General features: G+C 41.6%; 1 protein-coding gene across 3 annotated transcripts in view; it reads left to right on the forward strand.

The window, feature by feature from the left end:
• Positions 1-23166, forward strand: part of enc2 (ectodermal-neural cortex 2) — a 40613-nt gene extending 17447 nt beyond the window's left edge. For 2 of the 3 annotated variants that reach the window (XM_061772882.1, XM_061772884.1), the window contains 8 exons: positions 2379-2468; positions 4756-4919; positions 5033-5180; positions 9289-9485; positions 9805-9910; positions 10023-10166; positions 11147-11550; positions 21796-23166. In XM_061772882.1, coding sequence (XP_061628866.1) covers positions 2379-2468; positions 4756-4919; positions 5033-5180; positions 9289-9485; positions 9805-9910; positions 10023-10166; positions 11147-11533 — 1236 coding nt within the window. In that variant the 3' untranslated portion in view covers positions 11534-11550; positions 21796-23166. The remainder of the gene's footprint in view (positions 1-2378; positions 2469-4755; positions 4920-5032; positions 5181-9288; positions 9486-9804; positions 9911-10022; positions 10167-11146; positions 11551-21795) is intronic. The other variant, XM_061772883.1, reaches the window with a different exon arrangement.
• Positions 23167-24551: the final 1385 nt, after the last annotated feature.

Here is a 24551-nt window from a genome sequence, read left to right on the forward strand (position 1 = left end):
ACACACACACAGCAACATCAGAATTTGCACATTCACATTTTATTTTGTAATTTTTTTTTTCTTGATGTTCATGCTGTGGTTAAGAAAAATCAGAAGTTACTCACTATTTACTCAGTGCATGAGTAATTATTCCTGTGTGTACTTTTTACTCAAGTAATTTTTTGGAGGACTACTTTTACTTGAGTCACATTATTGTCAAGTAACACTACTCTTACTTGAGTACAATGTTTGGCTACTCTACCCACCTCTGGAGCGGACATCCTCTATTGCTACTGTTACGTTTAAGCAACATTTTTGCTCATCAGATCAGCCAGTGTCGTATTTGTTGCACTGGTCTTTTGTATTTTCGCGTTGAGGTGCTGCGGGTCGTGGCCCTGGTTGTGGTCCCCGCGGAACCGCGAAGCACATGTAACATCGGCGACAAGAGTTGCCCTGCGAGTACATCTTGTATTAATTAGGAAACGTGCCTACAATTACAAAACAGTCTGAGGTCAAGAGCACTCTGGGGAAGGTTTTCATCCAGGATATCCCTGTGCTTGGCCGCATTCATCTTTCCTTCAATTGTAACCAGTCGTCCTGAGCCTGCAGCTGAAAAACACCCCCACAGCATGATGCTGCCACCACCATGCTTCACTGTTGGGACTGTATTGGACAGGTGATTAGCAGTGCCTGTTTTTTCCCCACACATGCCCCTTAAGTAAAGTTTTTACCAAAAAGTTCTATTTTTCTTTCATCTGAACATGACATTTTCCCAATCCTCTTCTGGATTATCCAAATGCTCTCTAGCAAACTTTAGACGGGCCTGGACATGTACTGGCCTAAGCAGGGGGACACGTCTGGCACTGCAGGATTTGAGTCCCTGGCAGCGTAGTGTGTTACTGATGGTAGCCTTTTTTACTTTGGCCCCAGCTCTCTGGAGATCATTCACTAGGTCCCCCCGCATGGTTCTGGGATTTTTGCTCACCATTCTTGTGATCATTTTGACCCCACAGGGTGAGCTCTTGTGTGAAGCCCCAGATCGATGGAGCTTATCAGTGGTCTTGTATGTCTTCCATTTTCTAATAATTGCTCCCACAGTTAATTTCTTCACACCAAGCTGCTTACCTATTGCAGATGCACTCTTCCCAGTCTGGTGCAGTTTTACAATTTAGTTTCTGGTGTCCCTTGACAGATCTTTGGTCTTGGCCATAGTGGAGTTTGGAGTGTGACTGTTTGAGGTTGTGGACAGGTGTCTTTTATACTGATAACAAGTTCAAACAGGTGCCATTAATACAGGTAAAGAAGTTACAGGTCTGTGAGAGACAGAAATCTTGCTTGTTTGTAGATGACCAAATACTTATGGTCCACCATCATTTGCCAATAAATTCAATTCATTCATTTATCCACATCTCCACGCATTCCACAGACTCCATATTCTTGTCTCATATGAGACATAATAGGTGACGTGTACACTGGTAATTAGCCCTTACTCTTTTTGCTGTCGCTCTGCCCTTTTCACCTGTAATCTGAAGCGCTGCTTCTTCTATACATCTAATATTCAAACGTCTTCGAAATTGTCGTCTCTTAGGACTTTAAAACTGTTTTGGTGCTTTCAAAGGCAACCCCCTCTGGATTTTAAACCTGCGGTGCTCTTAGACACACGAGACAAGGCTTGTTGCTTTTAGAGAGACTATAACTCAAACTTAACTTTGAGAGGCAGTATTCCCTAGGACTCTAAACCCAGCCTTGTTCAGAACTCTCAATGGAAGTTACAGAGCAAATACCTTGTTGAACAAAGGCAAGATTGTTCCAAACACAGTACATTGCTTTCCACCATGTGAAATCAGAAATGGTTGAATTATTTTACAATACTTCTTTATCTGGAGGCCAACGGAGGTCTGTGTGGATCTCAAAGCATCACTCAGTTGTCCAGTGGCCGGCCAGTCCCCCCGTCAAAATGTCTCTGGTAAGGGGCAAGACAGTTATCACAGTTGGATGATCAGTCTCCATCCGGTCCCTGGTCTGACAGTCAATCCTGAGATCCCACTTCTAACACCAAGTTTTGTTTTGGAATTAAATCAGGAAACAATGTTGTCTTTTGTCATTTTAATGAAATCTTTGCAAAAAGAGAGACAGACAGAGAACAACTTGCTTCCAGTTGCTTCACGCCTCTCCCTGACTCTGAAGAACACAGAAGAGCAAACACACAGTTCAACTAAAATGGGAGGGAGACGAGGAGTCAATGAAGAAAGACCAATTCACATAGTTATATTGTTCTTGAGAGAAAAGGGAGGCTGGTAGACCGACTGAGACAGAACTTCTGGTTGGTATTTCTGAATTAACAGATACTGATAAACGTAAGTGCATCATGGTTTTGAGAAGTGTTCAATGTCTTTTAGATACGAGAATCTGAGGACTTCTATAGTTTGACAAAAGAAAAGTTGCTGGAGCTTGTACTTAGTGATGAGCTGGAGATAGAAGATGAACAGGTAAGTGATTATTTTTTACTTGTAAATGCTTTTTTTGTGATTTCCCTTGAAATGTAAATGCTATTGAATAGAATAGGCCTTTATGAGTCCGGTTTTACAGTAATAAAGTTGACAGGCACAGCACACAAGAATGAAAATGCCCCAAATATCTGGGTAGCATCTTTGATGCTTTACTGGTGGTAGTCTGAAGTTTTTATTCCTTCAGTAATCCTTTAACTCCAACAAATGTCATCAACAACCTTATAAACATTTCTAATCCTTTACCTTGTTGCAGAGGTAGGAAGTAACGAAGTACTTGTACTTGTTACTGTATCTAATCAGATTTTTTTAGGTATCTGTATTTGAGTGTTTATTTTTCTGGCGACTTTTTAAATTTACTCCTTACATTTTAAACAGAAATATCTGTACTTTCTACTGCTTACATTTTAAAAATTTTACAATGTAGATATGACACTCCCCCTACGGCGACACTAAGCTAGTGGTGAAAGAGTATCAGCGCATTCTATGTAGCTAAGCTAGTGTGGGTCAAGTGTCGGCGCGTTCCATGTTTGTGGACGGACGCCACGGTCGGAAACCAAAATAACTGATGCCTGCACATTGTGTTGCGTACAGTTGCACACATGTCGAACAATCACAACAAGGGAACTTTGAACTGGGAATAACCTTTCATAGGTAAGAATATTTTTTTAGCTCTTTTTTCAAAAGTACCTGCAATGAATGAACCAAGTCGGCTTTTTAGAAAGCTGTCTCGCTGGCACTAAATTGTCTTGAGCATTAACATACAGTGGGTACGGAAAGTAAATTAAAATTTTCACTCTTTATTATATTGTAGTCATTTGCTAAAATCATTGGTTAATTCCCCCCCCCCTTCATTAAAGTACACACACCACCCCATATTGATAGAAAAAAAATGGAATTGTTGAAATTTATGCTGATTTATTAAAAAAGAAAAACTGAAATATCACACAGACATAAGTATTCAGACCCTTTGCTCAGTATTTGGTTAAAGCAACCTTTTGAGCTAATACAGCCATGAATCTTTTTGGGAATGATGCAACAAGTTTTTCAAACCTGGATTTGGGGATCCTGTGCCATTCCTCCTTGCAGACACTCTACAGTTCTTTCAGGTTGGATGGTGAACGCTGGTGGACAGCCATTTTCAGGTCTCTCCAGAGATGCTCAATTGGGTTTAAGTCATGGCTCTGGCTGGGCCATTCAAGAACAGTCACGGAGTTGTTCTGAAGCCACTCCTTTGTTATTTTAGCTGTGTGCTTAGGGTCATTGTCTTATTGGAAGGTGAACCTTCGGCCCAGTTTGAGGTTCTGAGCACTCTGGAGAAGGTTTTTGTCCAGGATATACCTGTACTTGGCCGCGTTCATCTTTCCTTGGATTGCAACTAGTCGTCCTGTCCCTGCAGCTGAAAAACACCCCCACAGCATGATGCTGCCACAACCATGCTTCACTGTTGAGACAGGTGATGAGCAGTGCCTGGTTTTCTCCACACATACCGCATAGAATTACGGCCAAAAAGTTCCATCTTGGTTCTATCTCATCAGACCAGAGAATCTTATTTCTCAGCATCTTGGAGTCCTTCAGATGTTTTTTTTATAGCAAACTCCATGCGGGGTTACATGTGTCTTGCACTGAGGAGAGGCTTCAGTCGGGCCATTCTGCAATAAAGCCCCGACTGGTGGAGGGCTGCAGTGAAGGTGGAGGGTTAACTTTCAAGAACTTTCTCCCATCTCCCGACTGCATCTCTGGAGCTCAGCCACAGTGATCTTTGGGTTCTTCTTTACCTCTCTCTTTAATTCTTTAATCACCATTTTTTTTTAATCGCTTGACAGCACTCTGCACAATATAAAGCGCAAAACTCGACAACGGAGACCCCGTACTGGTGTGCAACTAAAGTTGTACATCAACCAAGAATGGGAAATAATTCCACCTACAAAGCACCACGAATTAGTGTCCTCAGTTCCCAAATGCTTATTGAGTGTTGTTAAAAGGAAAGGTGATGTAACACAGTGGTACACACACAAGCTCCCAATTTCATTGGAATTTGGGTTTATAGTCACTCCTTCGGCAACTTTGTTCAGTTGTTTGTTAAATAATGACACAGCGTAACATGAGTATGTCATAAGAGCTTGTGGTTAGGTTACACAATTGGAACACCTGCTACAAGTCTTACGTTGAACAAGGGAGTTTTAATTACATGGCTGTATCAGCTACTGTTAGACTATTAAAATGTAGTTATTTATTCTTCCTGTTTTTCCTTTTTACCTATTTGTAGGTTGTGTTTAACTCTGTGATGCGATGGGTTCAAAATGACTTGGATAGTCGGCGTCACCATTTACCGGAGCTGCTTGGGGCCATAAGGTTGGCTCTTCTTCCCTCTGAATGTCTCTTGGAGGCTGTTGCATGTGAAGAGCTAATAATGGCTGACAAGAGGAGCAGGTACCCCGTGTTTATCCATTTATGTTAAATCTTGTATTCAGTTGTTTCTATCTAATTTTGCATTTAAAAGGATGAGTGCTAATAAATCATGCTAATGGTTTTGCTCTTTACAGGTTAATTGTAGACGAAGCAATGCAGTGTAAAAAAAGAATTCTTCAAAATGATGGAATTGTGACGAGTCCCTGTGCTCGACCACGTAAGGCAGGGCACACACTGCTTATATTGGGAGGCCAAACTTTTATGTGTGACAAGATATATCAGGTAAAACGTGAAGTGCACACCCTGCTGCGATACAGTACTTGCACATAACGACACAAGTTCAACTTTTATTGACTGCTGAACATGGATGTTCATGAACAAGCAATTTTCCCCACTGAAATAAATGTAAATGCATTACTGTAATCTGTTTCAACGCCACCCCCCCCAAAAAAAAAAATTTAATCAGAAAAAATAGCGCTCAATAATATTGTACTTTATAAAAACAAAGAGTAATATGATTAAATGGACTGTAAACACTTTTTGCAACATGAATTAATGCAGCTGCTGCGGCGGCACGGTGGAAAAATAGTTAGCACATCTGCCTCACAGTTCTGAGGACCCGGGTTCAAATCCGCCCTCCCCTGTGTGGAGTGTGCCTGTTCTCCTCGTGCCTGTGTGGCTTTTCTCCAAGAGCTCTGGTTTCCTCCCACATCCCAAAAACATGCTTGGTAGGTTAACTGCAGACTCTAAATTGCCCAAAGGTGAGAATGGATGTTTCTCTATGTGTACTTTGTGATTGGTTGGTGACCAGTCCAGGGTATAACCCACTTCTCGCCCGAAGTCAGCTGAGATGGGTGCCAGCACCCCCGCTGCCCTAGGCAGGATAAGTGGTACAGAAAATGGACGGATGGACTGCAATTCATTTCATTGTGCTGCTCTTTCTGATGTGACATACTTCCCACGAGAGTCCGTATAATATAGTCATGCTGACACACAAAAGAAGAATATGAATTATTCTACTATTTCTGTAATGACTCCGAAAGTAAGCTGTAATGTCATTTTATATAATAATATTGTAATTATATTGTATTATATATTATAATATTAGTCCCCCGTTTGGCTCTTACCTTGTCGCCCACTTGAACAACAATTTGCCAAATGGGAACAATGCATCGCGACACAGTGACGCGGCATCGGAACGCAGATAAATAACGTATTAAAAAAAGAAGACAATGAGTAGCTTTCTCCACAATAACTAACGTGGTATACATTGAGTCTCCTGGAATTGACGTCACAGCCGAAGATTATGGAAGATTGCCTATTTCTTTGTATCTTCGTTCTGAAGGGGGTTGCTATAGGAAACTCCAAGAATGCTGGGTAAATTGCAAAAAAAAATACATTTTTGAATTTTTTTTCTTGGTGACTTTCAGCATCAGATTTACACTTTGCTCAATTTTAACTCACATAAGCTGTTTACAGTAAAATGATCTAAAACTGACAATTGATGCTAACCGTTTTGTTTGAATTCACCATTATACCGTACAGTATGTCATTAATTGGGCCATTCTAAAGGCAAAGTTGTTTGGTCGTTTTAAATCACAGCATGTAATTTTCTTTGTTTCATGTTTAGTTTGACAGTTCACTTCAACAGGGGGTGACTGCTGCTGCTTGTGAAATGAGTTGAATTGAATTCACCGCCACTATACAAGGTCGAACATTAACGGTGGACCGGGGCCACTACTACGCCTCTGTGTCCGGCCACCACCTACTGTATGTATAGGCGGACACTGGCCTCCTCGGCCAGTACAAATTTCTAAATCACTCAAAATTTTCACACCCTGAAAATGGCCCAAAACTGCATTTTCAGCGTCGGTCTGAAATTCTTTTACCACCGAAACATCTCGTCCAAGACAGGATGTTGTGATGACGCAAGGAGAAACTGCAACCGGCAACGCCTGACAAGATAAGCAGGCACGCATTCGGGTTAGCCTCAAGATGATAGCCAAACCGAAGCTAAAGCCACTAGCCTCAGACAGCAGCTCATACTTTGTAGCCTGTAGAATGTTATTCTGCCCTCCCTGAGCGTGCTTTTAAGGTCAGAGGACAAAGATGTTATGGGGTCAGTTAAATTCACATTTGCATTGTTTACAGTGGGGCAAAAAAGTATTTAGTCAGCCACCAATTAGGCAAGTTCTCACACTTAAAAAGATGAGAGCGGCCCGTAATTTTCATCATAGGTATACCTCAACTATGAGAGACAAAATGAGGGGGAAAAAAAACAATCCAGAAAATCGCATTGTCTGATTTTTAAAGAATTTATTAGCAAATTATGGTGGAAAATAAGTAGTCAATAACCAAAGTTCATCTCAATATTTTGTTATATACCCTTTGTAGGCAATGAAAGAGGTCAAACGTTTTCTGTAAGTCTTCACAAGGTTTTCACACACTGTTGCTGGTATTTTGGCTCATTCCTCCATGCAGATCTCTTCTCGAGCAGTGATGTTTTGGGGCTGTCACTTGGCAACACAGACTTTCAACTCCCTCCAACAATTTTCTATGGGGTTGAGATCAGGAGACTGGCTAGACCTTGAAATGCTTCTTACAAAACCACTCCTTCGTTGCCCGGTTTGGGAACATTTTCATGCTGAAAGACCCAGCCACGTTTCATCTTCAATGTCCTTGCTGATGGAAAGAGGTTTTCACTCAAAATCTCACGATACATGGTCCCATTCATTCTTTTGCAATTGTGCAAGGTCTCCCCACTTAAAAAGATGAGAGATGCCTGTAATTTTCATCATAGGTATACGTGGCTGGATCTTTCAGCATGGCAATGATCCCAAACACACCGCCCGGGCAACGAAGGAGTGGCTTCGTAAGAAGCATTTCAAGGCCTAGCCAGTCTCCAGATCTCAAGCTCATAGAACATTTTTGGAGGGAGTTGAAAGTCTGTCTTGCCAGGTGACAGCCCCAAAACATCACTGCTCTAGAGAAGATCTGCATGGAGGAATGAGCCAAAATACCAGCAACAGTGTGTGAAAACCTTGTGAAGACTTAACAGAAAATGTTTGACCTCTGTCATTGCCTACAAAGGGTATATAACAAAATATTGAGATGAACTTTGGTTATTGACTAAATACTTATTTTCCACCATAATTTGCTAATAAATTATGTGATGTGATTTTCTGGATGTTTTTTTTTCTTAAACTTACAGGCCTCTCCCACCTTTTTAAGTGGGAGAACTTGCGCAATTGGTGGCTGACTAAATACTTTTTTTCTCCACTATGAGTGTCACAGCAAAGGGTCTGAATACTTATGGCTTTGTTATATTTCAGTTTTTCTTTTTTAATAAATTTGCAAAAATATCCAAATATTCTGTTTTTTCTGTCAATATGGGATGCTGTGTTTACATTAATGAAGAAAAAATGAACTTAAATGATTTTAGCAAATGGCTGCAATATAACAAAGAGTCAAAAATTTAAGGAGCGTCTGAATACTTTCCGTACCCACTGTAGTTACTTTATCCATCGCAAAGGCTACTGGAAGTGATGTTGTAATTGCCAAACACCGCACGATACACTCTATACGCAATGGCGAGTAACGTGTTGCAATTTGAGGAGGAGGAGGATTTCAATGTACTGGAGCACCCAACTGACCGACCGTACACGTTTGAGCCGATCAGGAGGTCGGAACAGACTGGTATGATTGTGAATCCCATAAATTCATAATTTACTTGCTGCAGCATCCTCATTTGTCGATGGAAACATAGAGTCATGAATCAAATATAACAGGCATGCTAATGGGGTCAGACATGTCTTTTTATACAGTCATGACTAGAAATAATGCCACCCAGGGGTGCCAATATTTTTTCAAAAAGGCTTAATGTCGGACCATGCTATACAGCGCTTGTATCTCAAGTTTGCACTCGCAAGCCAAAGAAAAAAATCGTCTGAATGACTGATCGGAACTAAAAAAAATTCAAAGTCGGGTCACGTGGATGTCGAGGCACCACTTTATGTATTTTTTTTATTTTATAATTTCTAAGTTATGGCTAAATTGTCATTGAATACTTATACCAACCCTTGCAATTGTCTAAAATTACATCATCCATCACTTTTCTCTACGACCTGTTTTGTGCATGGTCATCCCAGCTGACAAAAGGTAGGGTACATCCCGGGTTGATCACCAGTCAATTGCATAGGTTATTTCACAATTTGTATCATTTAGAGATGCCTTATGTATATAATGAGCCATCGAGCTGCCATATTTTCCGATACCAGTCCCAAATATTTGTATTGCTTGCATACCAATATCAGTAGTGAATCAAACCTTGCATTGGCAATAAATCCTTTTTATTTTTTTTAAATTGTCTTTCTGGTTAATACTCATTAAGGTTGACCATAAAGCCAAGGAGATAATTCCAAAGGCAGACCTTCCCAGCCCAAGAAAAGAATTCAGTGCATGTGCCATTGGGTGTAAGGTTTATGTGACTGGAGGAAGAGGGTCTGAAAATGGAGTGTCAAAAGACGTCTGGATCTATGACACAGTTCATGAAGAATGGGCGAAAGGAGCACCCATGCTTATAGCAAGGTCTGTCATAATAAATTAATTAATTTGAAAATATTGGAGCATACTGCTGTATCGAAGAGTGATAGAGGAGCTGTAATTGTATGTACATGTTGTGAATGAGATGTTGCTTTCATTAAGACATTTGTATTATTTGCTAACCTAATGCAGTTTCCACATAGTGAGAAGATAAATTGAAATGCTGTATAGTACATCCTTGGCTTCAGAACCCAAAGGATAATAAAAGTGACAATATTTTCAGATCTTACTTATGCTGTTGATCTTCAAAGTCAAAATACACACACCTCATTAGGGTTATTTTTTGTCACTTGCACCAAATCAGATTTGGTCATGGTTCAGCTGAGTTGGAGAACAGCCTGTATGTGGTTGGTGGTCATACAGCCATTGCCTTTGTTTTTCCTGCATCGCCATCCGTCTCTTTAAAACAAGTAAGAGAGAGAAAATAAGACTGTTTACTTTCATGTAACCATGGTGCATTTTTATCTTTGCAAAAAAAAAAATTTTTGTAGTCAATTATGTTGCGTCTTAATATTTTCCTAGGTTGAGCGGTATGACCCTGTCAGTAACAAGTGGACTATGATGGCTCCCTTAAGAGATGGCGTCAGTAATGCAGCAGTGGTCAGTGCCAAATTAAAACTGTTCGTTTTTGGTGGCACCAGCATACACAGAGAAAAGGCCTCTAAGGTTGGTCCAGTTTTATATTACTGTCAAGTTCTTTAGTTTTCTGTTTCAATAGCTGCCGAGACTCAAGCCGGCATACAGGACAACAGAGGATCCTTGTCTCTGCTGTAGTTGTTGGATTTTTTTCATTTAAAATAAACAGTTCTTCGTCTCCTTGTCTATGTTAATAACCTGTGAGAGAAAACAAAATACTATATCAATTAAATTAACTCAATGTAATAAAGTCTTCTAACATAAATCTGCATGGTTTTTTTTTTAATACAAGCTAAACTTCTAATTGAAATTTTTTGGCAAATATAGCCTGACTTAACTACTAGATGAGGTCAAACGTTGCCTAACAACCTCCAATTTTGGATCGCAGGTAATCTAATGAATGTGATAAACATTACACTTTCAACATATTTTTACTTCCTGTGACATTAAAACTCATTCATTGACTGCTGTAGAAGTCAAATATCCATGTTAACTGGGACGCCTGGCAGTGAATGAGTTAAAAATATTACAATCAATCAAAATACAGTACTTACATTGGAGTCTCATCCATCATTGAAGCATTGTGACTCAGGAGTGTTTCAACCCTGCTTGTCGTTCCCTGCAGACCATGATTTGCACTGATGAATAAATGGCTTCACCTGACCAGGTGATCCTACCAATTTCAGGTTGTCTCGGTCTCACTCTCTCAATGGATGCTCGGAAACTCTTTTTAAAGTGAATATACTCACCACTTCGTTCTGGTCCCACATAAAATTAATTTAAAATACTCCGAAACCACGAGCAGACCATCAAAATGACTTCACAGTTGCCTATTTGTGAATATATGTAATTAGTTGCCTTTTTTTTTTTTCTTTTCTCCCAACCTACCCCAAAAGAAGAATGAGACCAACTGACTTGAAGTTACTGCAGCTGTGGGGTTTCCTTGTACGCTTGAATTAAATGCTTGTGCTTAGCTGTAAATGTTTGTTGTTTCTGTCTTCTGTTTCCAGGTCCAATGCTATGACCCTGTTGTGAACCGCTGGAACATTGCAGCTGAATGCCCGCAACCTTGGCGCTACACAGCAGCTGCAGTCTTGGGGAGTCAGATCTTCATCATGGGTGGTGACACAGAATTCACAGCAGCCTCTGCTTATCGGTTTGACTGTGAAACGAATCAGTGGAGTCGTGTGGGTGACATGACATCGAAACGGATGAGTTGCCATGCCGTGGCCTCAGGAAATAAACTGTATGTGGTTGGAGGTTACTTTGGGACACAGAGGTGTAAAACATTGGATTGTTATGATCCAACATCAGACAGCTGGAACTCCATCACCACTGTGCCTTATTCACTGATCCCTACCGCCTTTGTCAGCACGTGGAAACACCTACCTGCCTAAGTGGAATACAGTATGAGGTAAATTCTGAATGATTGGTCAAAGTGGTTTTGGTAGTATGGTGCAGTTTCACGGTTTAAATGTTTTTCTAAGGAGACACAGTCCAGACAACCCATCTTTGGGTCACCACTGGAATCACTGAAATTGATGTCAATACCAATCTTTTGACCCATCCTATTAATTGATGAAAGGATAATCTCCAAGTAAAAAGCCATCAGTAGTAGCAATTTTGAAAGCAACGTGACATCTGTTGTGCTCGACAGGTTCCAGCTTACAGTCAGTGTAGGAGGTAACAGTTGTCTTTTTTGGCGCAAAATGTTAAGCCTGTCTTGCAGCTGCAACGTGTCATGTTCTTTCCTCCTCTGTCCTGTCAAAAATACTGAATCCTTCCACTTGCTGCTGATGCTGTGGCAAGTGTGAGTTAAGTACTTTCCTTCCACTCCTCCTGAGGAGTTAAGTTGTCTGGGCTGTATGCCCCTGGCAATGTTACCCAGGGTAAACAGGTCCTAGGTGAGGGAACAGACAAACCACATATCAGAAACCCCTATGATGTACAAAATAATTTAAATACAGCGGCTGAAATAAGTAACACGTCACCAATTCTTCACACTAAATATACTTCCGAAGGTGCTATTGACCTGGAAATTTCACCAGATGTTGGGAACAACCCAAGTAATCCATACATACAAAGAAAGTAAGAAAAAATAAGCTCAGAAATTAAGGTGCCAAGGTGTGAGTCAAGACACATCTCATGATGGGTAAGAGCAGAGAGCTGTCTAAAGACCATCGCAAACAATCCATCCATCCATTTTCTTTTACCGCTTATCCTCAACTAATTGTTGCAAAACATAACGATAGCATTGGTTACAGGCGCATATCTAAGCTTCTGAACGTTCCAGTGAGCACGGTTGGGGCAATAATACGTAAGCGGAAAGCCAATCATACCACCATAAATTTGCTTCGATCAGGTGCTCCTCGCATGATTTCTCACAGAGAAGTAGAAAGAAGAATCAGAAGAGTTTTCCAAGACCCAAAGACCACCTGTGGAGAGCTTCAAAAAGCCCTGGAATTAGCAGGTACTGTTGTCACAAGGAAAACAGTGAGTAATGTACTCTGCCGCCATGGCCTGTATGCACGCTCACCACGCAAGGCCCCATTGCTGGAAAAAAAAGCATGTCAAAGCTTGTTTATAGTTTGCTGAACAACCTTTGGACAAGCCAGTTAAATACTGGAAAAATATAGTCTGGTCGGATGACAGGAAAATTGAACTGTTTGGATGCCATAATGCACACAATGCAAAGAACTGAAATTCAAGGTCCATAAAAGAAGCCCACGGAACCTTCAATATTTGAAGACTGCTTGTGTGGAGGAATGGGCCAAAATCCCAGCAGAGCAATGCATGCGACTAGTTTCTGCGTACAGGAGGCATCTTGAACCTGTCGTTGCAAACGATGGCTTTTGTACAAAGTATTAAATAAATACCAATTGGCGTGTTCACTACTTTTTCCCTGTGTCATTTCACATTATGACACACAACTTAATTTCTGATCTTATTTTTTCTACTTTCTTTGTATGTATGGATTACTTGGGTTGTTCCCAACATCTGGTGACATTTTCAGGTCAATAGCACCTTTGGAAATATATTTAATGAAAAAAATTATGTCATGTTAAATAGTTATTTTAGCCACTGTATGTTTTCCCTCGCCTGGATTTGGGTCACCGGGGCCCTCTTCTAAGAGCCAGGTATAGAGGTGGGGCATTTGAGTGAGTGCCTGGTAACCGGGCCTGCACCCATTTGGCCTGGCCAGTCACAGCTCGAAGAGGTAACGTGGGCCCCGCTTCCCATGGGCTCACCATATGTGAAAGGGGCCAAAGGGGTCGGGTGCAGAAAGAGCTGGGCGGGGACTTTGGTGCTAGAGAAGCTGGCTAGGGACGTGGAATGTCACCTCTCTGGCAGGGTAGAGGCCTGAGCTAAGGTATGTGGGTGAGAATTTCCATCTGTATATAGTGGGTCTCACCTTGATACACAGCTTAAGGTCTTGTACCAGTTATTTTTATTTATTTATTTTTATAACCTGTCCTGTTCAGCTGCATGGCCATGCAGAATAGTGGATCTGTATGCCTTTTGTGCTGGAACAGTTTTGCTGTGTAACCGGGGAGTTTGAAATACTCCTGCTTATTTTTTTATTTTGCAATTATTCTGATGTTTATTAAAAATGCAGCCAGACAGAAAAGGGTTTTAGGGGACAGACAGAGGGATAGAATGGACAAGGGGAATAGGGCTGCGAACCACAGCAGAGCAATAATTAGACAGTCTAGATATTTGAGCACAAGTAACGTTACAACAGTCAAATCGTGTTCTTATTTGTGGATGGGCGGGGGACACCCGGTGAGGACATGCAACAACTTACCAATAGGACAAGATGAGAGAAGAGAGAAAAGGGCAGGACAGGACAGGATCTGGGAAATGAGCAAGGCAGTGCAACTGATGAGTGGTGCGGTAGGATTCTTTTATATTGTCTAAACACCTGTAAGAACCTGTGAGTTGATATATTAATACAACCTGTGTTATTGTTAGTTGTCCCAGTGTGTGTGTATATATGTATATATATATATATGTATATATATATATATATATATATATATATATACACACCCACACAGTGGGTATGGAAAGTATTCAGACCCCCTTATTTTTCACTCTTTGTTATATTGCAGCCATTTGCGAAAATAATTTCAGTTCATTTTCTTCCTGATTAATGTACACAGAGCACACAATATTGACAGAAAAAAAATGGAATTATTGAAATTTTCGCAGATTTATTAAACAAGAAAAACTGAAATATTACACAGCCATAAGTATTCAGACCCTTTGCTCAGTATTTCGTAGAAGCACCCTTTTAATCTAAGACAGCCATAAGTCTTTTTGGGAATGATGGAATGAGTTTTTCACACTTGGATTTGGGGATCCTCTGCCATTCCTCCTTGCAGATCCTCCCCAGTTCTGTGAGGTTGGATGGTGAACATTAGTGGACAGCCATTTTCAGGTCTCTCCAGAGATGCTCAATTGGGTTTAAGTCAGGGCTCTGGCTGGGCCATTCAAGAACAGTCACGGACTTGCAACTAGTCGCCCTGTCCCTGCCGCTGAAAAACACCCCCACAGCATGCTTCACTGTTGGGACTGTATTGGACAGTTGATGAGCACCTTATTTGTTCCACTTTCTTTGTATGTACGGATTACTTGGGTTGTTCCCAACATCTGGTGAAATATTTAGGTCAATAGCACCTTTGGAAGTACATTTAGTGAGAAAAATGGTCCTGTAGCTATGTTATAGCATGGGATCCAAATCCACCCGTGTGCCGCACTCCCTTTTACATCAGCGTCTCTTGCAATTTCTTTTTTTTTGCCTTCACTCCTTTAAAAATTCATACTGTGTTAGTGCAGCCTGTGTATTAGTAGATAACCCTAAAAGCGTTTTGTTCTTCATGCCACTCATGTATATGCATTACTCAGTGTGCTTCTATTTGACATCACATCGCTCAATTTAAATGCGAAAAACTAATCAGATTTTTTTTTTCGTTTCTTTTCAGAATTAATATTTTCTAACTATTCCATTGTGCATTGATTGCAAATTAAATTTGTCCGTGTGCACACAGAATGTATTTTTTCTGACAAATTTTTATGTTGCAGCGTGAGGAAAATGAGTACAATACACTCCAATTATAGTATAGATATGATACATTTGGAGTACAAAGTTAAATAAGTGAACCACAGCTGAGTCTAATTAAGATTCAGAACATTTTTGTTCATTTAGAAATGTTAAAAGGTTGCTCTTCAAAGTAGGTGTACTCATTTGTCTTGTACAGTACATTTCTGCTTCTCCACTTGTTTTTTTATGTAACTCTTTTAATCCATCAAATGTTAAATTTCAGTTCAGACAAAAAAAAATGTCTCCCATCCCTGAGCCTGCCCCATTATTCTCAGTAGACATGTTTGCCCCACTGTATTTATGGTAATTATTTTTTTCATCGTGTCACTGATGGTGTATTGGTACATTCCCCTGTCTTCGGTGCAGGCAGCGTGGGTTCAGTTCCCACTCAGTGAATGTGTGTCTGAATGGTTGTCTGTCTCTGTATGTGCCCTGCCACTGACTGGCGACCAGTTGGTGGTGTCTGCCTTTCGCCCGAAGCTGGGATAGGCTCCACTGCCCCGTGACCCCGACTAGGATAACCGGTGTAGAGAATGGATTTATTCATCATAACACAGCTTGAATGCAAAACCTAATGGCATTTAAGAAATTGTAAATTATTTTTACATCAAATAAACATTTTACATCAAATAAACATACTATACAGCAGGGGTGGCCAACCCGCGGCTCGCGAGCCTCATGCGGCTCTTTAACTAGTTTCATGCGGCTCTTCAGGAGCTGTAACATGACATGCGTCAAAAATTCTTGGCTGGCGCTGTCATTCACTCCCCTACAGCTAGATGGCACACTGACCATGTAAGCCTGTTTGAGTGACGTCAAACGAGCGACGAGAGAATCTTTGGTGTGACATCATTTGTGTTGTAAACAATTTCCGACAAGTTACCTCTTGAAATGGCAGGGAAAAAAAGCACATCCAAACGAAAATATGAAGAAGAACACAGGACGTTTTTGCCAGAGTGGGAGAGTTTATATTTTTTTGTTAAACGTAATGGCAAGCCGATCTGCCTTATATGTCACGCAGCATTAGCGCATTTCAAAGCTTCAAATCTTCAGCTCACTCCACCCTAACATCGAACAGGAATTTCCAAAAGGGACTGAACTTCGCAAGAACAAGTTGGTCGCTTTGAAAAGCAGGTGCAGTTTTTCAAAAAAATTACAAAACACTCAGAGACCGTAACGCTTGCATCATATCAGCTGGCTTGGAAGCCAGACTGTTTGAAAGCCCCGCTCGTCACAGATGAGGCTGCGGCTGAGTTGGAGATGATCGACCTTTGTGAGGAGGATCAACTGAAAGCTGTTTTAAGGGAAGGGACCGTTGAGTTCTGGAAAAGTGTGCCAATTGAAAAATACCCCAACATCAAACGAGCTGCGCTTAAGATACTGTCCATGTTTGGGTCAACGTACGTCTGCGAGTCTGTGTTTTCTACCCTGAAACATGTGAAATCAAAGCATCGATCTCTTCTGACTGACACTCATTTGAAAGAATTGCTTAGAGTGGCAACAACAGAATACAAGCCAGATTTGAAGAGGATTGTTCAAGATAAGGAATGCCAGAAGTCTCACTAAGCAGCATAGTAAGAGAAAGATGTTATTGAAAATTATTCTTTTGTTTGTGGACTTGCTTGAACTGAGAGTTTGTGTGTGTGAGACACAATGTTAACTGTTGAAAATTACTGATATTATCATGTTGGTGTGGTTATTTTCATTAGATCTGGCTGAGCAGAGGTCTGTGTATGCGTGCATACATGATTAAAAGATGATGTTCATGTGTACCCGTGTATGTGGCTCTTTGCAGTAACACAGGAAAAAAAGTGGCTCTTAGTCTCTGACTAGTTGGCCACCCCTGCTATACAGTGTCAAATGAATTTGAACAAAAATATGTTAAAGGTCCCATATTTTGGTTATTTAGACCGCCATTGAATTACTCTCTAACATGGACTCGGTAAGAAAGTGTCAATTTCATTTAAAAAAAACAAAACACTGTGGTTTTGTCATGAGTGTCAAGAAAAGGCCCCTCTGACAGTTACTTCTCTTTGACTCAGTTTTGTATCCGCTTTGTCCATATTTGGCTAAGACTGCCCCCTTTCCTCTGTTTGGTTGCCTCTGTGGAGAAGAACCCATTGTGACAGCACATGTTCGTTATGTAGACAGCGCTGTCTCAGGAGCGGAAAGGGAAGGCAGAGATCATTGCTAGTGCCGTAGATACTGTAAGATCACGAAATTAGAGTGACCTGATTTCAGGCCTCTCAGCAGAAAAACATTTTCAACTCAGGACTGCGTGGACAATTTTAATTCATATTTCACGTTTACTGAGGCAGCATACAAACAATATTACATCCCAAATACTAGAAAAAGCTGGTTTGGCAAAATACAGAACCTTTAAAATCAAAGATTGAACTGATGCTACAGTCCAGAAAATTGAAACACTGTCAGCCTTCCGACTCACAAATGTTCTAAATCACAAACTGGGCAAATCAGTGTAAAATGCCAAAAGGTTATATACGTAAGTATCAACGAGTCAAGATTTCCCAAAAATGACAGTCTATTGAGTCTGGTTGGAATGGCCAAGAGTTTTGAAAATCAGATGATAGGTTCTGGAGAAATTTAGATTTTTGTGTCGGGAAAAAATGCCTTTTGAGGAATTTCTTTTCTGTGATACTGCCTGTAGAAAAACGGATCCAAAAATGCCTTCAAATTAGAGTAAAACCTAAATTCCATAAATTTCTCAACATACGGGTGTGTGTAAAATGTTTGCCCCTTCCAGATTTCTTATTTTGTTGCATATTTGTCACACATATCGTTTCTCATCATCAGAAAATTTTAAATATTAGTGAAAGGCAACACAAGTAAACACAAAATGCAGTTTTTAAAGGTTTTTTATGAATGGCGAAAATAATCCAAACCTACATGGCCCTGTGTGGAAAAAGTGATTGACCCCCTATTATGAACATAATTGGTTTATCATACCTGAGGTCAATTTCTCTCGCCACACCCACCCGTGATACTGTCACACCTGTTCTCAATCACAAAATCACTAAGCACACAGGACCTGCCTGACAAAGTAGACCAAAATATCTTCAAAAGCTACACATCATGCCGAGATCTAAAGAAATTCAGGGAAAAATGAGAGAAATTATCTACTGTATCAGTGTGGAAAAGGTTAAGAAGCCATTTTTAAAGCTTTGGGACTCTGGTGAACCACATTGAGGGTCATGATCCACAAATGGCGGAAACAAAAAACATTGGTTAACCTTCCCAGGAGTGGCTGGCTGACAAACATTTCCCCAAGAGCGCAGCAACAGATTCAAGAGGTCACAAAAGACCCCACAACAGCATCCAAAGAACTGCAGGCCTCACTTGAGGTCAATGTTCATAACTCCACCATCAGAAAGAGACTGGGCAAAAATGGCCTTCATGGCAGAGTTCCAAGATGAAAACCACTGCTGAGCAAAAAGAGCATTAAGGCTCATCTCAATTTTGCCAGAAAATATCTTGATGATCCTTTTGGGCAAATACCCTGTGGTCTGACGAGACAAAAGTTGAACATTTGGAAAGTGAGTGTCCCATTAAATCTGGCGTAAAAGTAACACCACATTTCAGAAAAAGAACATTATACCAACAGTAAAATATGGTGGTGGTAGTGTGATGGTCTGTGGCTCTTTTGCTGCTTTAGGACCTGCAAGATTTGGTGTGATAAATGGAACCATTACTTCTGCTTTCTACCCAAAAATCCTGAAGGAGAATGTCCGGCCATTTGTTCGTGACCTCAAGCTGAAACAAACTTGGGTTCTGCAGCAGGACAGTGATCCAAAACACATCATCAAGTCTATACCTCTGAATGGCTGAAGAAAAACAAAATGAAGATTTTTGGACTGACATAGTCCAAGTGAGGATGGTGAAAGCTAAAAAGCACTCAATGGGGCACTGTTAGGGTGTGTGCACCTGAGAAGAGGACCCCATTATAAATAAACAACAAACACAAGTATTCATGAGTAAGAAATGCATCATACAACATTGTACACGGACAAACAACTGCAAGTGCAGGCACAAAAACCAGGGTGCCAGATTAAAAAAAATAAATACTCCCGGAAAGACCCTCTGCGGGCCCTCTTCCTTGGGGCCAAACTGAACACAATTTACAGTTTAAAATGAACGATATGAGCGTACAACCAAGCTGCTGTGGCTAAGCTCACAAAATTCAGCTAAACTATAGTGTTGCCAGTGCTGTCGTCATCATCATAATCGCCAGGAGCGGGGATCAAGATAGGTGTTTGGGTGCGGCGTCGGAGTCATACTTGTCATCGGGGGAGCCGAGGAGGGGCATCTGGGAGGCAGGAGGTGGACCTGAAAGGCTGTTGTCCAAAGCACTGGTTATGCATTTCAAACACAGGTGGGTAATGCATGGAATGCAGCAACAGCTGCAAAGGATAAGCACTACGGCTGTTACCAGAGATATGAAAATAGAAATTCTTGCATTTACCAAAAGTGGGATGTAGCCAATCTTCTAATGGGTTCTCAACACCTGAATGTTCCTTCATTTCAACTGACAGGGTTCGCAAGCCATTAAGGGCCTCAGTGAAAGCCATCTGGACTGGTGTTTTTTGGGATGAGAGTACAAGTATGGGGGGCAACCTTAGCACATACACCCCCTTCCTCCGCCAGTAGATAATCTTAACGTCAATCGATCTGATAAGCCATCATGTAAGTGTCAGAGAGTTGTTCACGTGCGGCGTCCAAAGCATCTCTGTTGAGATTGGTGAGGCGTTGTATGTTGTAATGAAAGTAATTTATGCCATCGACATTTTTAGCAGGTGTGATGGGAAAAATGGCGGAAAATAATGGTATGTTCTCAAATCCAGCAGCGGTGTTATCAGCTAATTTGGATTCATTTGGGGAAACCCTGGGGGATTCCAATTGTGTCAATATATACCGGGGAGCCCTCATGAATGTTGAAAGAAGGTCGTTTGGAAAGGTGTAAGTAGGAAGGAGGCACTACCTGTCTTTGGAGGACATCTACCTGTTGAATCAAATCGGCCACAGCAACAGGAATAACAGACAATGGGACAATCAGTGAAATAATAGTACACTGCCCCGTCTACTGACTAGGCATTCAGTTGTAAATGTTTACATCTCCGCACCACCACTATAAATCAGACTGAAACGTGGTGAACTCAGGTAATACAGAGACAGTGTAATTAATGACAGCAGTGCATCGCTGCAGAGGAATGGCTGGGAAAGAGGTCTAGTTGGAATTTGGGTTAACTTTGAAGTTTTCTATGCAAGTATGGTTATCGGTTATAGAGAGGTGAAAAAAGAGGGAGGAGAAGAGGCATGTGAAAAGCAGATGGGGAAAACAATCTCCCTATTGGTACAAGAGGCATTTGGTTGTGGTGGTGGTGTGAAGATGCAAAATACACACAATGTCATTGGCATTAAGCGAAAATTGACTTGGAACCATGAATTTGTAAGGACGGGGAGTAGCACATACTTAACACTACATTACATACTAAACAGTTGTTTTTAAACATAAGTTAAATTATGTACAAATAAAAGAAAAAAAATCTCCCTCCAGGTGGACTTCGCTGCGGCTAAGCTCGGCTTCCAGCTTGTCCAGCCTGCTCCTTATCCACCAAGTGCAGCTCAGCGGGAAAACGTAAAGATTGTTGTTTGGAAGTTTTGGTTTTCAATGTATTTTAATCCTCTTATTTCTAGCCTTGCATAACGCCACATTGAGTAATGGCAGCTCTGTGAATGGAAAAAGTAACGGCCTACAGAGGTCTGTCAACCTGTCAGTGTTCCTTCCGTACTCTGGTTGTTTTTTTCGGTGGGGGGGACAGTGGAAACTCAAGCTACTAGGGTAGCTAGGGAAGTTCCTGCAAAGGTTCCTGTGGTGGGAAGGCCCCTATTAAGATCGAAAAGGCTGATTGTTTAGTGCGTGACAATCCTGTCTTTGCAAACAGCCAATCAATCATAATCGAGCAGCCCCCCCCCCCCCCCCCACCCCCTCCATATAAAATTGCCGGTAATTGACAGTGTTGCAGTATTTGAAACCTTGACTTTTCAAAACTACAGTATACCTTCAACATTTCTATGTAAAAATGTACTGCATCGTTCAGGTATCTTCGATTATCCATCCATCCATTTTCTACACCGCTTATGCTCACTCGTGTTGCAGGTATGCTGGAGCCTATCCCAACTAACTGCGGGTATGTGGCGGGGTACACTCTGAACTGGTCGCTAGCCAATCGCAGGGCACATATAAACAAACAACCATTCAAACTCACATTCATACCTACAGACAATTTAGTCTTCAAATAACCTAGCGTGCATGTTTTGGGGATGTGGGAGGTAACCGGAGTGCCAGGAGAAAACCCACGCAGGCACGGGGAGAACATGCAAACTCCACACAGGCGAGGGTGGATTTGAACTCAGAACTGTGAGGCGTATGTGCTAACCAGTCGGTCACCGTGCCGCCTATGTTCAATTAGCTACCAAAAAAAAACATCAACCACAGTCCTTGTGACAGTTTTTTTTTTCTCTACTTTTCTATTCCAGGAGTGTAACTGCTGTCTGAAGGGAAACATCCATCCTGCAACCAGATTCTGACTTAAATGGACAGTAAAAAAAAATTTGTTTTAAATCAGATTACACTAACAACCGCATGAACATTCTAAAACTGTCCAAAGCTGCACCTGACACTATTTAAAAGCCTAGTTCAGTCTGGTCAACAGCTCACTATCCAGGTCTGAAGCCAAATGGACAGCTGCTCTTCTACTTCCTGAATAATGTTGTACAGTGATCACCTGCTATTCCCAGCGGATGAGGACCGAGCCCTGCTGCGAATAGCAAAAAGCAGTGAATAATTGATGCCCCCCTCAAAAGGGGTTGTGTATAGATGCCACAAGAGGGCAGAGAAAGCTTTTAAAACGGAGTGAATCATAAAGCTCCAACACCACACATCGAGCATGTTTTCATCATCACATTAAACACTGATTTGAAGCAAGAGTTTACAGTCAATGGAAAACAACTACATGAAAATAAAATCAATCCTACAAATATGTCTATCAAAAGATGCCTCCACAAAGCCAGTGTTGCCACAGTTACCTTGAAGTAACTTAGTTACTGATTACTTGATTTCAAACGTCACTAAGTAACTTAACTTTTTAGTTACTTCCAGCAGCTACCAAGTGGCAGGAATATAACTCATCCACAGTACAAAAAGAGTGTTAGCTTAACCATAGCCATTACGTGGTAATATATGCCACACAAGTTCTAGAATGATGTCATCAACATGAACCAATAACTTAAATATTAGTGTAGCTGAAGCCACATTAAATGAGCTACTGAGTGCAGACTTGATGGGAAAAAAAAAAGTACCTCAATGTAAATGCACACTCTCAAGTACACTTCTCTAAAGACTTCACTGATAAATAGATATTGTTGATAGAACGACAGACAGACTGTAGCAACCCTGCATATTGTTGGAGTTTGGTAGTTTCCGATTGTGTCGGGCTCCATGAAGGCAACTACGTGTGCGTGCGTGTATGTAAACGTGAAAGAGAGTGGCGGTTAGATGTTGGATAGATGCAGACGCTTTAGTGTTGTAAAAGCGTGATTGCGGCCAACCGTACTCATTTTGTTGCAGCCGTGGGCCAATGGTTAGGATCATCGCCTGCCACCGTGGGGCACCTAGGTTCAAGACCCCGACTGCCCCATCCGCCAACATCTCCCAGATTCACAGCTGTGGTGTCCTTGAGCAAGACACCGATACCCTGAACTGCTCCCCGGGCACTTAAGCTGCCTCCTGCTCCAGTATGTTCCACTAGCAAGTGTGTGTGTGTTCACTGTGATGGGTAAAATCCAGAGAACAGATTTTGTGTGCATGCATGCATGTTCATGACAATAAAGTTGATTCTTCTACTATTATAGAGTTGTTGGTAGCTTTTCCTGATTCCATCCCCCAACAACACAGACTAGCGCGTGCGCACACATACACATACACGCACCCACACCCTTGCTACCACTGGCGTAATTGTGATGTGAAGAGTGAGAAAAGTTTTTTTTTTTGTTCCTGGTGACAAGTTTAACCAACTGTTTAACTAGCAAAGCTGTGGGGGATTGACGGGGGGAGAAGCACTTACGGGAACATCAGCGGTGCAGCGCTTAAACCAGCACACGAGCAGTTCAGACTCGAAACGAAGTTGAAAGCTCTCACTTTTCATTGTAAATATTTAAGCTACCGTATGTTCACGACCATAAGGCGCACTTAAAGGGGGAAGGGTTCGTGTGAAGGAGGACGCCAAAGGCAGGCCCCCAGTAGGTATATAGCGCCGGGGTGTGCATTGTGCAAAACAACATCGGTTTGGCTAAGGACCCCCGAAAATGGCACCTACGAAGAGACACGCTTACGAAGCACAGTTTAAACTACACGCTATCAGTTACGCGGAGGAACATGGGAATCGAGCAGCCGCGAGAGAATCCAAGATCAACAAATCCACGGTTCGCAAGTGGAGGAAGCGGGAAAACGAGCTTCGCCAAGTCAAGAAGACGAAGCTGAGTTTCCCGAATCGGTCACGTGGTACAGCCGGGCAGCGAGACTTTAGACGTCATCACATCCGGGTCCGCACCTAAATGAAGCAAGCCTCGATATGCGCTTTGCGGAAACGCCCCCCTCCATTACTCGACACACGCCTCGAAGACTCGGCACATCTCGTAACATCACTACTTCCCTGGATACAGTAATGCATTACATTGCTCGTTACTCAAAATGGCAGCCATTTTGGAGTAAGGCGTTACCGGCATCACTGCACAAAACAAAGTATAATGTAAGCAGCCACAGAGGCATAAATAATAAAAACAAGGAAAACCACCCGTTTGGGACTGGTGGGGGCATGTCTGTTGTGCTGGGGAAACTAACAATAAGACCAATATTCCACGAGATGGCGCCAAAGTAATACTTGAAGTGTTTTGGTCTGAGCAATACCACTGATTAGATCTGTTTTCAGTGAATACTGGAGAATAGGTAAAAAAAAAACAATAATAATCTGCAAATGCTGAACCGTGAATATGAAGGGATTCACTGTTCTGCACAAATACACCTTAGGTATAGACAGGCTGGTGCTTTTGTAAATCAGTTTGTCACCAGTGGCGGAGCTAGACTTTCATCCAGAGGGTGGCCAAGGCTATTTCAGGGGGTCCACAGACTGTGACAATGAATAGCTCTGTCCTGTTTGGTCAGAATGTATTAACAACGGGAGAATTTGTTCTAGTCTTTTGGCTAAAGCCTTAGATATGATTTTGATGTCCGTATT

The sequence above is a fragment of the Phyllopteryx taeniolatus genome, chromosome 5 (genome assembly GCF_024500385.1).
Source record: "Phyllopteryx taeniolatus isolate TA_2022b chromosome 5, UOR_Ptae_1.2, whole genome shotgun sequence".
Classification (NCBI taxonomy): Eukaryota; Metazoa; Chordata; class Actinopteri; order Syngnathiformes; family Syngnathidae; genus Phyllopteryx; species Phyllopteryx taeniolatus.